The 14,538-nt window shown below is 34.8% G+C and overlaps 1 protein-coding gene across 3 annotated transcripts; it reads right to left on the bottom strand.

The window, feature by feature from the left end:
- Nucleotides 1–443: 443 nt before the first annotated feature.
- On the bottom strand, nt 444–7,696 carry si:ch211-214p13.9 (cell surface glycoprotein CD200 receptor 1). 3 transcript variants are annotated; one of them, XM_042730861.1, is made up of 7 exons: nt 6,815–7,696; nt 5,820–5,876; nt 4,604–4,903; nt 3,830–4,102; nt 2,775–2,913; nt 2,589–2,652; nt 444–2,458 (listed from the first exon to the last, which is right to left on the bottom strand). In XM_042730861.1, the coding sequence occupies exons 1-7, from the start codon at nt 6,882–6,884 to the stop codon at nt 2,291–2,293; spliced, it is 1,071 nt and encodes a 356-aa protein (XP_042586795.1). In that variant the 5' UTR covers nt 6,885–7,696; the 3' UTR covers nt 444–2,290. The 3 variants fall into 3 exon arrangements, with proteins under 3 accessions (XP_042586795.1, XP_042586796.1, XP_042586797.1); XM_042730863.1 differs by having other exon boundaries at nt 445–2,438; nt 6,815–7,692; XM_042730862.1 differs by lacking the exon at nt 5,820–5,876.
- Nucleotides 7,697–14,538: the final 6,842 nt, after the last annotated feature.

Genomic DNA, 14,538 nt, shown 5'->3' with positions numbered 1-14,538 from the left:
CACCATACTTGGCTGTATGTCACTTTCACTTTCATAATTTTTTCATAATTTTCAAAAAAGAAAAAAAAAGAAAAAAAAGAAAAAAAAACTGAGGAAACTTGTCCCACTATTCTTGTTATTATTTTTATTTATTTATTTAACTTTTTACATGCTTTACACCCCTGTTAAAGGAATACTTCTCACAAAAATGAAAATTTGCTGAAAATTTAGCTTGTTTCTTCACCAGAACAGAGAGATGTAGCATTACATTACATCATCAATAGATCCTCTGCAGTGAATGGGTGCCGTCAGAATGAGAGTCCAAACATCTGAAAAAACAACGCAATAATCCACAAGTAATCCACACCACTCCAGTCCATCAGTTAACATCCTGTGAAGCGAAAAGCTGTGTGTTTGTAATAAACACATCAAGATGTTTTTAACTTGAAACCATCACTTCTGGCTAAAATAAGAGTCCTCTATCCATTACTTTCTCCAGTGAAAAAGTCACCTCTCCTGAATCAGAAGAGAATCACGCACAGATCAAGTACTGTTTACAAGCAAAATCAGTACAAAACAGTTGTGAACAAACATGTGGGTGGATTTTTTATGTTATTTTGGATGATGGACTCATATTTTAGAAGCAACGGTTTAAAGTTAAAAACACATTAGATTTGTTTTATTTTTAACATGCAGTTTTTCAATCCATAAGATGTTGATTGCTGAACTGGAGTCCATCAATGTTTTTATCAGCTGTTTGAACTCTAATTCTGAGGGCATCATTAATACGGTGTTTCGATGAGATTATGCTACCAAAAAACACCACTAGATGGAGCAATATGCTTTTCGTGTTGAATGCTATGTAGAGTGTGATGGCAGAGGTTGAGAACAAAGGTACAAAACTTTAAGATCTAAATTTGGATTGAATGAAAATTTACACTGTCATAGTTCTTGGGGATTCCCACAGCCCCAAAAGAAAAATTGATGACATCCCACCAGTTTCAGTTTCTGCAGGAGTATCTGTGCGATATCTGAGGGCGTACCTGATCTTTCCTTTCCAGTGACAAGAATTCAGCTACCCCTAAGTTTCCACATCGTTCCCCTAAACACTGAATCACACTGAATGAAGGGGACGTTGTGAGATTTCATCTCAGGAGGACAAATGACTAAGATTAATAGGGTCTGTATCTCCACCGCTTGACCACAAATCTAACACACACACAAAAAATACCCAGCACAGTCTCCTCGAGGAGGCATCCGTTTGAACCAGGTACAAGTCACATACTCCTTATTTAACACTGACCATTTGAGAAGGGCCTGTTTGTACAAATACAATCAACACTGCTGTTATCAAACACTACTAATATGTGAGAAGGCTGAAAGTAGTTGATTTAACCCTCTGCTACTGTTAAGTCATTTTGGACTGAAAAAAAAAAAAATCTCACTTGTGTTATTGGCACTTACAACTGATTGGATACCATGATTATATTGTAATTTATGAAATCATTTGTGAAATGAATGTACTATTTTAATTTCAATAATGTTTTTCTTTAAAGTTCCCCTATTATGGATTATTCATGCAGGGTGTAACACAGCTCTAAGTGAATGAAAACATCCTGCAAAGTTTTAAATCTGAAAGTGCACCGTGTATAAAAGTATTGTCTCTCAAAAGAAAGAGTCGACTTTTTAAAACGAATCCCAAGCCGTTTCATGGTGACTTCAACATGAAACATTAGCATACTGCCCGCCCACTTTGTTGGTCTTTTGGCGTTGGTCTGAATATAAATGCAAATTATTTCTATGTCACTAGGTGCCGCTTTTGTATTTTTGTATTAGGTGCCGATTATGTATTAAACTCAAAAGATCAAACTATAAGGACATACAATACCGAAAAGTACAATAATAAAGTTTATTTACATACTTTTAAGTATGTGCAATGCAAAATAGGTTCTCTAAATTTGGCCTGGTTAGTATTTATCAAGGAAAAAAATAGTTTGCGGCTGATTTTTGTTTCCTTTAACACTCTGATATAAATAATTATGTACAAATTTGATTAGTTCAGATGATTAATATCTAACCAGGCTCGTTTTCTACAAATCTACATATTAGTGATATCGCTGACGCTGAAGTTGTCCCAGTTATTCCTCATCACACATAAGAGAAATGTTCCTTTGTCATCACCTTTCATCTTTTGAGTCAGTGCTACTTTTGCTCCTCATTCAGGCGCTGTTTGCTTCGGGGATGCTCTCTTGAGATGACTATTTTTCCACTAGCATTGTTTTTCATGTGTAATTTCTGACCACAGACATATCTATGCCCTCCGCTCTCTTCTGGTATCCTGTTTCATCATGAAAAGCGCGTGTGTCTCAGGCGTTGAAGAGCTCAGCTGAGGAGTTGTAGATGGAGTTGACTCTCTGTATGTAGCTTGCATAGGGTTCCACCTCTTCAACATCAGCGGGTTCATACACACAGACGTATGCTTCAGTGAGCCACACAAAACACTTTTACAATGCATGCACACAGTATCATTGAAAAATACACCCTATATAGTGTAATAATAATGGAGTTTGGTGTAGTTTTAAAAACAGGGCTTGATAAAGACTTCTTACTTGGGGTGGTTTGTCTTCAGATGGTGTTGAGATTTTAGATTTGCAGCAAAGCATCTTCAGTGCACTACAAAGACAATGCAAAGATGAACAGACATTGATAAGATATTTGTTAATTAATTAGTCATCATACGCTATGCAAAGTAATTCAGTTCAACAGCGGTGAATCAGTGCAATAAAACATCCAACCTTAAGTTGTAAAGCTTTCTGCGGAGTATGTAAACCACGGCCAGAGATACAACAAAAAAAAAAATACATGTAGAACCAACTGATATGGCAATGATTTTCACTGGAAAAGAGGAAGTTTCTTGTGTTCCGCTGTGTGAAACTGAAAAGAGAGGATTTGTTTACTATGTAATATAATACATTTAACAATGCAATAAAATACATTAAAATAGTTAGAAAGAATATGAAGAAAGTCTGTAATATTGTCAAAACCAACTGCTTTTAATACAAACCACTGTACTTAATGTGTTAGTTAAAGTTTGCTTCATATTTCATCTATGTGTGTTTCTTAAAATACTGGCAATTTGAACCTTGTGGACATTTGGAAATGAACTCTTTTAAAACACTTTTCACACTCTGACTAGTTTATTTGTCTGTTATAATGTCAACAGTGTCTATACATGCATATAATTCTGTCCTTTCCCCCCGATGATCAGGATAATTTCCATCACTTCTCAAATGTATTGTGTAAAATACCTTGATTTTTATTTTATATTATATTTACATTTGTTTTCTTTACACATTGCATTGTCTCACACATCATCTCAAACCCTTCACTGACAGCTGTCTCCTTAAATAAATACAGTGACTTTTGATAAAACTTTTTAGGGGAGAACTGTTGGTCATTGTGAAAGTGAACATTTGTATAAATAATTTGTAAATAATAAATATGGAAGCGGTTTATCGTTATCTCTCTCTTTAGTTAAGATCATCAGCTGCAATAATTGCAATCAAATGCAATAATTAATATTTTTATGATGTATATTCATAGTATAAGACCCAGGTGGAAAACCATAAAATCTATAAATATAATGTATTAGAAAAACAACAAAAGTAAATAACAACATTATGGTTTTAAAAATAGAAATAATAAAAGAGTCTCATATGAATTCTTTTTTTTTTTTTAAATCAGCCCCTATAGGACATAAAAGTGCCTGTAGCTAAATAAACAGCCACACAGAATGTACTTGCACTTATGAAATCAATTCTCAATTTCTTTTCATATACTGTATACTCACTTTTAAGATGAAGTGTGCTCTTGTGCTGAACAGAGCCGGACTCGGAGGAGTATGTGGCCACACAGATGAGCTCACTGATGTTGACATTGTCCGGCAGATATACTTGATTCTCCATCGTAAAAAACCTGCCATGCTTCTTTACAGAACTGTTACTGGAGGAAAAGTTCAAGGCAGGTTCCCAGTGAAGAGTGGGTGCTGTCTTTTGTGTGTAATTGGCCTGACAGACAGCGATCCTTTGATTGTTTTCACTCTGCTTGGTGAAAAGTTGGGTAACTAAAAACAAAAAACTTTATCAGTATGATATCATTATAACAGAGTATGTATGGTTTCATTGTCAGTTCTAAATACTATTTGTGTGTGTGTGTACCTGGTATTAACATGTTATGGGGACCAAATGTCCTCACAAGGATAGTAATACAAGTACATTTTGACCTTGTGGGGGCATTTTTTAGGTCCCCATGTGGAAACAAGCTTATAAATCATACAGAATGAAGTTTTTTGAAAATCTAAAAATGCAGAAAGTTTCCTGTGAGGGGTAAGTTTAGGTGTAAGATGATAGAAAATACAGTTTGTACAGTATAAAACCCATTACGCCTATGAATGTCCCCATAAATCATGAAACGAACTGAAGAGATATAACACTGAGAGACATAGCTAGTCTATAACAGAATGAAAGTAACACCAGATTGTGTAATTATACCTCACTTGTGATTTAAACTACAAAGATTTTAACAGTTTTGCAATAGCTTTAAAATAAATTATGTTTGTACTCACCGCTTACAGACACATTTACAGCATAGCTTCCTGCTTTATATGATACATCACACGAATAAAATCCTTCATCTCTTGTTGAAATCTTGGGAATGACTAAAGAAACTCCATCTGAGGTGTTTAACAGCCTCTTTCTATCTTTACATGTGTCGTCCAGCTTGGGTGACAAACCCAGCCAACATTTTCTGCCTTCCAGGCTGATGTTCCAGACAATATAAATTAATTCATTCCATCTGATAACAGTGGCATTGCCACACTGTAAAATCACATCACTGCCTGGAATAAAGTTCTGCTCTTTGAAATCTGCAGGAAAAAAATTAATCAATAAATGTACACAATTAGATTAAATATTGGATTAGTGTTTTTTTTTCTTTTGAGACTCTGAGGTAAATTATTAAAATATAATTCAAATAAAATAAAATGTGGCTGTTATATTAATAGGTGTGAGATATTTTGTAGCTTTTTCTCTATACACTATAATTATCTCTCGCTGCCATGCCAGACTAGTTTTATCCTTCCGTGTGTCATTTCCTTCTTTAACCCTAAAAAAGTTTCAACATACAGCACACAGCAGCTCTATTCTGACAATAGATGTACTTTTCATCAATACAGTTTACTCAAAAATGTAAATGTTATTCTGGTAAGACTTTAAAATAAGGTTCATTAGTTAATGTTAATTAATGCATGAACTAACATTAACCAACAATGAGCAATACATTTGTTACAGTATTTATTATATTAATCTTTGTTAATAGTAAATTAATAAAAGTACAACTGTTTATTGTTAGTTCATGTAAGCTCAGGTCCATTAATTAATATTAGCAGAGACAACTTCGGATTTCATTAATGTACAACATTAGTAGCCTAAACTTTGAAATTAATATGAACTGAGATTAATAAATGCTTTACAAGTATTTTTTATTGTTAGTTCATGTTAACTAATATAGTTAAGTATTGTTAGCAAATAGAAAATTATTATAAAGTGTTACTGTTATTTTTTAAAAGCATTAGAAGCACAAATTCCTTTATATATATATGTAAAACCCTGAATAAATAAAACGCTACACAGTAAAATAATGATTTCACAAGATCAAGTGCTTGCTTTCAGTGACTACTGGTTAAAAATGGATTTTATAATAGTTTTTGTTCTTATTTTGTACTCTATTCATGAAAAATGGCTGTGTATTTACATAAACAAATAAAGTGTATGTTGTCTGACCTGTCAGCTGTTTAATGGCAGAATCTTTATTCTGTTGAGATGCAGGGTCTTGATCTCCTAGGACAGTTAGTGGCACAGCGTGTTAGTGACAGGTTAATGTGAGGCTCAGCACAATGAAACACAATCATTCACTTGAGTGAGATTTCCAGTTAACTTCTGTTACTCAAAAGTGTGAGATATTAAAGTTTTAGTAGTAGCTTCTAGTACATTTACTGGTCAAAATGTCTTGTGAATGTTAGTCAAAGGTATACAGTTTTGCCCAAAGGTTAGACAATGATTTATTTTCATTATTGTAGCACAAGATGAATGCACCCTGATTCTGAAGAAAATGGAGTTTGAACACCTGGCCTAAAGCAACGGCTTCCACACCACACCACATTAAACAGCATTACTGTCAGCACTCACAACACAAATGTCATTTAGTTCCATGCCAACTTCTCTAAGGTCTTGTTCTAGATTTACAGTTTCTTTTCAGATGCATCTGTCAGCCTCAGAAACCTCAACAACTCATCTGCCCCCTAAGAATCCCCCCAGAGAGGAAGAGCGCTTCGTCATGGCATGTCCTCTCAAAATAGCAACAAACACAGACAGAAACAAACACAAAACAAATCACATGCACGTGAAAGAAGAGATTTCTCATCCACCATAAATATCCTTACAGACTAAGTGGAAAAGTATAAAAATAAATTTTCCACACATGAGCGACAGTTACTAGGCCATAAAGATTTACTTGACACTTTCAATATACTATAACTGACTGATTTAAACAATGGCAAGGATTTAACCATAAAGCTAATACCCCCCAAAAAAGTACTTTTTAGGCATTTTAGGACACTATGAAATTCCATTAGAAATAGACAGTAGACAAAAAGTATCGATACCAGACAAAGATGATGTTAAATCAGAAGGCCAAATCATCCATGTACAAAGAGTAGCACTAAAGACTATCTTAGAATACTAATGAGAATACAATATTAAAAAGTATGTAAACTCACCTCTTGTCTGACTTCTCGCCATAAAGATGCTTAGGAGGACAATCACCGTCAAAGTCCAACTATTCGCCATTGCTACAAATCTTCGGTCAGACTTCTCTTCTCTGACCTTTAAATGTCCTTTATCTCTGTACTCACAGGTTATTCGCCCTTCTATGCACTTGAAGTAGAAGTATTTTCAAAGCATCATTTTCAAAAGCGATTCTGAAATGTCATGTTTTCTTTTTCCTTACTATCAATTTAGATTTAGACCGACTTGATTCAAGTCTTGAGGATAAAGTAACGCATGCTGACTTGTGGAGTTTCAAATGTTTTTCACATCTGCTTATCTCACTATCAAACTTCACTCATTGTCTCTTTCACTTGTCTGAGTTCTCCTCCTTTTGTTTCCTTCAGCAGTGTGACGCTGTTGTACACTCCTCCATTTTTTTTTTTTTTATAATTTCATATCTTCTCCCACATGAAAATGCTGACTTCCTGTCTTGGTAACCACGACTGTCATGTGAGAGAGCTTTCTTAGTGTAAGAAGACTGCAGTTTAGCAGTGCGTGATGTGTTGATGGCTGTATTTACTGGTTCATTTTGTTGTTTTATTTAGATGGTACAATGATGAGAGTATTGTGACCTTATAACCCTAATCTCCAAATCTATGAATAAGGCTGTTTTGATAATTTTTGTCAATTCTTTACTATGTTAGAAAAACATCAAGTAGGGGATCACCAGAAAGTCACTCGCACAAAATAAAAGTTGATCAACACATTTTTACCCTGAAGTGGTTAATTTTTGAAAATAACAGTCTGGTTATACAGTACATTATTAGGCTAATTACACAGCTACAGCTTAAGAAATATATAACCAAATACCTATGTGGACATTTAATACTGATCTGAGTTTAAATTATTTTATTGTCATAGTCACCTTCACTATGTCCACTAACCGACAGACCAAAATTTCCAATAACAGCATGGGAGCTGAGTGGAGTTCTGATCATTTGTGTACATTACGCAGAATTTTTGGAACCAGTGTGAACTTTTGGAAATGTTGAAATATTTGTGATCACCTGACCAATTATGAACTGTATTCTAAAAAAAAAAAAAAATTAAATAAATTAATAAAATTATCAATATTTCTCCACTAAATCATTAACCATTAAATACTACTTCTGTAAAACGGGCAGTTATGAATTATTATGTCTAGAATAATTATTTCATAACTGTTAAATAATTATTCACATGGATTAGCCACAGAAAACCTACTGTTTTTTCCTTCAGACATACAGGCGGTCAATTGTTTTGTGTGGATATATGCATACATTCATTATTCATTCGTGATGATTAAGTGGAGGGCAACGGCTGTTTCATTACCGATTTGAACGTTTTGTTCGACGACTCATGAGATGGGGGGGGGGGGGGGTGAACGTCGCACAGTCGTATGTAAATGTCAGAGAAAGCATAAAGACGCTTTAGTTTATCTTACAGATTTCAGTAAGAAAAACAGCCCATTTCAACAAAGAAAACAAATGGTTTAGCAATGACAGTATTAAAAATGGGGCTGTGTGCATTTGTGTCTCTCACCATTTCTTGTTCTTTATTAGCCATCCAAGGTTTTATGTTTATGATAAAATGAGTATACAAGCCCTCCAAGGCCATTTTTATAACTATCTGTACAAGCTTTTGAGATGTATAAGATGGCACCAATTTGTGTTAAAATAACAGAGTGAGAATATCTAGTGATGCAAGAGATATTAAAATAGTGCTGGTATGTTGCAGTGGCCAGCATTAAAATATCCAGTGTAATTTGCACAAAACTCTTCTTCTTCTTTTTTTTTCTCAATAAAATCAAATTCCAGTATTTCAGAGACCAGTGTGATAAATTAAGAAAAACAATCCAAAAGCTATTGGAAGGGTATTAAAGACATAGTTCACAAAAAAAAAAAAAAAAAAAAAAAAAAAAAAAAGGATAAAAGTATTGTGTCATCATTTATTCACCCCCATGTTGCTCCAAACCCGTCATTGTGTGGAACACAACAGCAGATATTTTGGCTGTTTATGCCCATACAATTAAAGTGAAAGGTGTCCAAAACAACATTGAAAAAATACATTTTTCAAAATTATTATTATTTTTTTTTCACAATGAAAAAAATTAATAGATTTTTTAATTTAACATACTGTGGAGTAAACAAATAAGGAACTTTACTCATTTCAGTATTTTTTATATATCAGCAGGCTGAATTTTGCCAATTCCCAAGTTTAGGCATACAGTTATGTAAGTGAATTTCAGTTGCTGGACAATTTTTGCATGATAAATGGGTTATAAAAAACAGCACAGTCAGTTCATTCTTGCGCAGATGTTGTGCATAGTTCAGACAGATGCAGTCACATAGGATGTGGTTAGTCATGGCCCCCTCCAATCACATATGGATGTTAGCCGTTGTCAGATCAAATGTGTGTTGGTGTGGTGAGATGTCTGATGAAGTGCTACAGATTAGAAAAGATAGAGCACATTTTCTTTGCAATCTGCAATGCAACCAGAAATGACCTTTTTCTGCTGACATATAACAAAACCTTCATTAGCAACACCTTCCCCCCACATTAACACTTTACAGTTCTTGATAGCTCTTTGTTTACCTGTTTACTGCATTAACTTTAAAAAGAACTTGAAACAAACCATCTGAAGATCTTGTGAGGCCAGTATGCCCTATCTTTAAACAATGAAATAAAAAAATCCACTTATTATTAGTTTGAGAATAAGTTGGCAGCAGCTGGCTGAGGGAGTTCAAATGGGAATCATTTTAAAGAAAAATTATGTGAGGCCAATAGGCCTTTATGCACTTTAATGTGGTTTCCCTCATCTCTGACCTGAATGAACAACTGTGGTCTTCTAGGGTCTTCTATGTGTCAGTGTGGTGGTTTGTAGTTTGAACTTGGTTTTGATTGCCACACAAGATACAATGAAATATTATTTGTATAATCCAAACAATATCAGTGTTGGAGATGTATTAGGTTGTGAACATGTACTGAGAATACTTTATAAAACATAAAATATTTTGTCTGACTGCCATTATACCATACTGGAGGGAGCAACTCACATCTGTACAGTCTGAGGAACTTTCCCAGAAATCACCTGTGCTAAAGTGGGCCAGAGGAAAAATGCATTGCTCAGAGGCTGCTCTCGCATAGTTCACATCCATATTTAAATACCCTTGTCCAAAGCTTCCAAATGGGGATTTTCACAGTGATTCAACAGAAGAACATTTTTTTAGGTTCCCCAATTAAGCTTTTAGTGATTAGTTACTAAAAGAACCGTTTCCTAAGGCTTTTCAAACTGCACTTACTCCAAGTTATGGTTGCTCTAACCCCCTCTTTATAAAACAGATAGTGATTCTGATTGGTTGAGCTGTGTTTGAAGTTGTTGTAAATTACTCAACAAATGCATGCCTTTGACCTCATTACATCAGTATTGCTGCAGCTCCATGTATTATGTATTTCAGAAAAATAAACTGTTCGTAAAATGGTGTGTATTGACATCTTTCTGCAGTTGAAACAAGATACCTTCTGATGTTCATTCATGTTTATTTAGTAAAGTGGAAGATATGATTGGTTCACATGCTGCTTGAACTGAGGTGCTACAGAGATCTGTCACATTAAAGGGTATTACCAAAGCCATAGCTGGGGTTTGTGGGGCCCTTGTGCAGGTTGTACCCATGGGCCCTGTTTGAAATAATGTAAATAGCACAAAAAATAAATAGAACAAAGATAAATCAAACAATCTTTAAGTTTTTCAAGTTTGTAGGTGCTCAGGTACAGAAACCAAATAATCAAATGTAAAATAGCATTGCATAGTCCTCACTTAATAAATTAAATAAAGATTTAGTCTTGTTAAAACTACAAAGTAATTCAGTCAAGAGCAGTTAGTGATATTCTCTCTATTATTTTCTTGGATTAACAGTAAAGACTCTGACAGCAGCAGTGGCGGTGTCTTCATTGGGGTGATGGGGTAACGCACCACCAAAGTGTGAAAGGAAGGGATTTTTCTATCACATTCAACCACAGTGTTACGTTTTGATGGATGACAATTGGAATGGAGGTGAAGACGATTAGGCTATAGTGACATACAGCAGTCGTCCATTATTAGACATGTCTGAGTCTGTTATTATTAGTGTGCAAACAAACAGACTGTGTATGTGCACTCTCTAATAGCTCTTTGCCAAGCACATTTCAGTATGGTTACATGTCTGGCAAGTGTTTTATAATGGACACTCACTCTGAGAGGAACTGTTCAATGATTATGTTGAGCTGCCTTCAGATCACCACATTCGGCAAATTCTGAATGTTTTTATTTGCTTTTTTAATTTGTGCTTTGCTCTGTTTAATAATTCTGAATGGATCCGTATGTATTTATACATACAGCCAGGCAACTCCGTGTGGTGCTGTTTGGTATTGCAGCTTGACTTGTAGTTATAGAAAATGATCTAAAAAATTTACATTTTTTTCCTCACAGTTTTTTGCTGTTGTACTGTATACATAAATTGTGAATTATGAAAATTATTATTTTTTTTTTTTATCTTGAAAAATTATTGCAGAAAAAAAACATTTATGTAAGAAGCATACTCAAACTTAATCTTGAACTTGGTAAAACAATTATCTTTATTTAAAATGTTTTAATCAAATTATTTTTCCTTTTGATATACTGGAATAAATCATACTGGGATGTACGCTAAAATTGTTAGACATGGTGCACTACCTAGAATATTTTTCTTTTATGCTAGCCTCTGGCAGTAGGTTGAAACTGGTGGGGGTGGCCCCCACATTGTCGTAGGCCCCTATAATTATCACCACGTTTCACCCCACTATCGACAGCCCTGGGTATTACACACTAAAGAGGCTAAAAAAGGGTAAAAACTAATTCTGGAAAATCACTGTTGATGTGTGCAAAGTGTAGAGGGAATATTATTTAAAAGTTTTCTGTTTCAGGTATGTTTAAGTATGTTCATCTAGTCATGCTGTTTAATGTTGTTTCTTATATAATCAAACTCCCGCTTTGCCACAAACCGTTGTGGTTTAAACTATTAGAGTACCCTACTGAAAGATAAGATGATGTATGAACATGAGGAAATATCAAATATATAAAAAAGAATAAATAAAATGAAATATAACACAGCTCATGAGAACAGTTCTCTCTAGTTTGATTTGTACACAGCAAAAGCAGAATGGTCTGACTTTAGCTCTGTGAAATTAAGCTACATACTGAAAAAAAATTAAAAATAAATAAAACCTCACACAGACTGATTGAGAACGCAATTTCACTCTATGACAGTAGGTGGCTCTTATGGACCAGCAGCAATTTAGCGTTTTCTTGGTCATTGCTGAAAAAAAGCAGCGCTGCACTTATTAACGCTAGGCCTACTTTTATATGCAATATATAGAGGCAAGATGAAAAGAAAATCCATCTAAACTTTTCTGAAGACAGTCAGTTCCCCCCAGAGATTCACATAAACTGCACCCCCAAATCTATGGCAATTTGTTTAAAATTGCAAAATTTTATCATCATCATCATCATCATATTTTTAACCAGCTCAGGGTGCATCGTTACATCCCTAGCGGTAATATACAGTAGGTGCAAACAACTGCGTTCAGCTGGTCTAAATTAACTGTAATCCACAACTTCTTGGGAAAGATTGCTTCAGCAGTGGCGAAGGAATACTGATGTGAGCTCAAAGATGTATGTGTATAGAGTAATTTACAAAGGCTTTGAACGTGGCTCAACCGATCAGACTCAAGGACCGGAACTATCTATAATATAAGAAATGACACACTTGTGATTTAGAAGCAGGGTTATGAAACCTGCTCTGAAGCCGGGTTAGAACCGTGTTTGCAATGTTTACCCTGCATTACGGTTCCCAATGTGTACAGGCTGTGAAAATAAGAGGATGCACAAGTCATTATATAAACAGGGTGTGCTGCATTCGTCAAATCAATGACACTGACACTGCAAATATGCAAATAAGAATGTTAACCCGGGATTTAAGAAAGTACAGTGTGAAACATCAGTTTATGAATACCCAAGATTGATTGTTAACCATGGAGAAATTATGAGCAGTGTGAAACGAGAAGATAGATAACACCGGATTCTGTTTATCTAGGTTTTAGAATTTCACATGATGAAAATGTGAAGAACATTTAAATAATCTGAAACACCATTTTTCTCTTCCTTTTGTCCAATATAATGATTCCATGAATGTTAAATGGAAATTCTTCATGGATCCACAGAGGCCAATAAAGATCCAATGTTTTAAAACTGTATTAACTTATAGTTTTAAAATCAACAGTACAGTAAATGAACATAGCAATGAAATTAATATGGACAGCAGCTGTGATCAGTTGGTTCTGGAAGAATTTGATGAGAATTTTTTGAGCTCATATTTCAATAAACACTTTTAAATGCAGACTTTGATATCTTGGCAACTCCCATACCAATAATTTTTGGAAACATGGGAAATATTCTGAAGCAGGAGTTTGAATTCTCAAACATGAGGCATTGATATGCTTTATTATATTTAATGTAATATGTTAAATAAATGTTTGTTGGCAACTGCTGTGTTTCTCTCTGAACACCCACACAAACACATTTAATGTGTGCAAACTTAAGAACGCAAGCCACAAATAAACAATCCACTAAAATGTTACTGTGAAGGCTGTCATTTACGGCAAATCAGATCATCTGCGGCGAAATGCAGTGTAATGGAGGAGCAAGAGGTACTTTCGGTTGTTGTGCGAATGTGTGAGCATGTATCTCACCACCTCTTTTCTTCTCTGCTTAGCACGAGAACAGACAAGAGCCGCCATTAGAGTTAACACTTCGCTGCCACCAGCGGTTGGAAGCAGTTGCAGGCTAACCTAACCACATGCTGTTGAAAAAAAACGACCGCAAGTTTATTGTTCTCACACCAGTGATTAATCTGAAATTGTGTCATTATAATAAGTCATTGATCTCACTATGTTTGAGAATGTGTTAGAAAATTGAAGGTGTTCCAATAAAAACACAAAGGAGATCAATGCAGTATCTCAGCTACGGATATTATATACTACAGTATTACTGTAGTATTAAAAGAGATCTCAACAATGTCACAAACTGTACTCTGCTATAAACATTTTAACATTCTAACACATTACTATTACAGTAAACAGAAGGTTCAAGTCTCCTGAACTATATGACAAACAATCTGAGGATGAAAAGTTTCCTCTGAAACAAGATATACAGTATAGCCTACAAATGTTAGCAACTTCAGTATGATTCAGACAGCATGGTTTAAGACTCATATGCAGAGAGTTTAACTTCACATTAACAAAAATAGTACAGTAGGATGTCACAAAAACACAGTCACATCCAGAGAACAGGACAGATTGGAAACCACTAGCAAAAGTCAATAGTAATAAAAACAACAGTGAAAGAAAGTAAGACCACAATTTCATAGATCGTCAAAACTTCACAAAGCTACATGATACACGAGCTATTTTGCAAAGCGGAAGTAAGCTATTTTCTGTGAATGTGCAAGAATTCTCATTCATTAGCATCTGCAGGTAAAACCAAATTACGGGCTCAATATGATTTGGTGTCCTCTGTTGACTAGAAACGTGCACTGCAAGCTCTGTCTTTTTTTTTTTAAACTGAGATATCACACCTTAGGGTGAAAGAATCATATCTAAAACTGAGAGTTTGGAGTGTCAT

Source organism: Cyprinus carpio, chromosome B9 (genome assembly GCF_018340385.1).
Source record: "Cyprinus carpio isolate SPL01 chromosome B9, ASM1834038v1, whole genome shotgun sequence".
In the NCBI taxonomy this organism is placed as follows: domain Eukaryota; kingdom Metazoa; phylum Chordata; class Actinopteri; order Cypriniformes; family Cyprinidae; genus Cyprinus; species Cyprinus carpio.
Note: the sequence above shows the minus strand (reverse complement) of the source record. Positions and strands in the feature narration are given on the sequence as shown.

Bases quoted from the DNA above. Each gene is read 5' to 3' on its own strand.
- si:ch211-214p13.9 (XM_042730861.1), bottom strand. From the start codon at position 6,884: ATGGCGAATAGTTGGACTTTGACGGTGATTGTCCTCCTAAGCATCTTT. The intron at 4,904-5,819 runs GTCAGACAACAT...TTTTTCCTGCAG, and splicing joins TGCCATTAAACAGCTGACAG to ATTTCAAAGAGCAGAACTTT. The intron at 2,653-2,774 runs GTTGGATGTTTT...TTGTCTTTGTAG, and splicing joins AGAAAGCTTTACAACTTAAG to TGCACTGAAGATGCTTTGCT.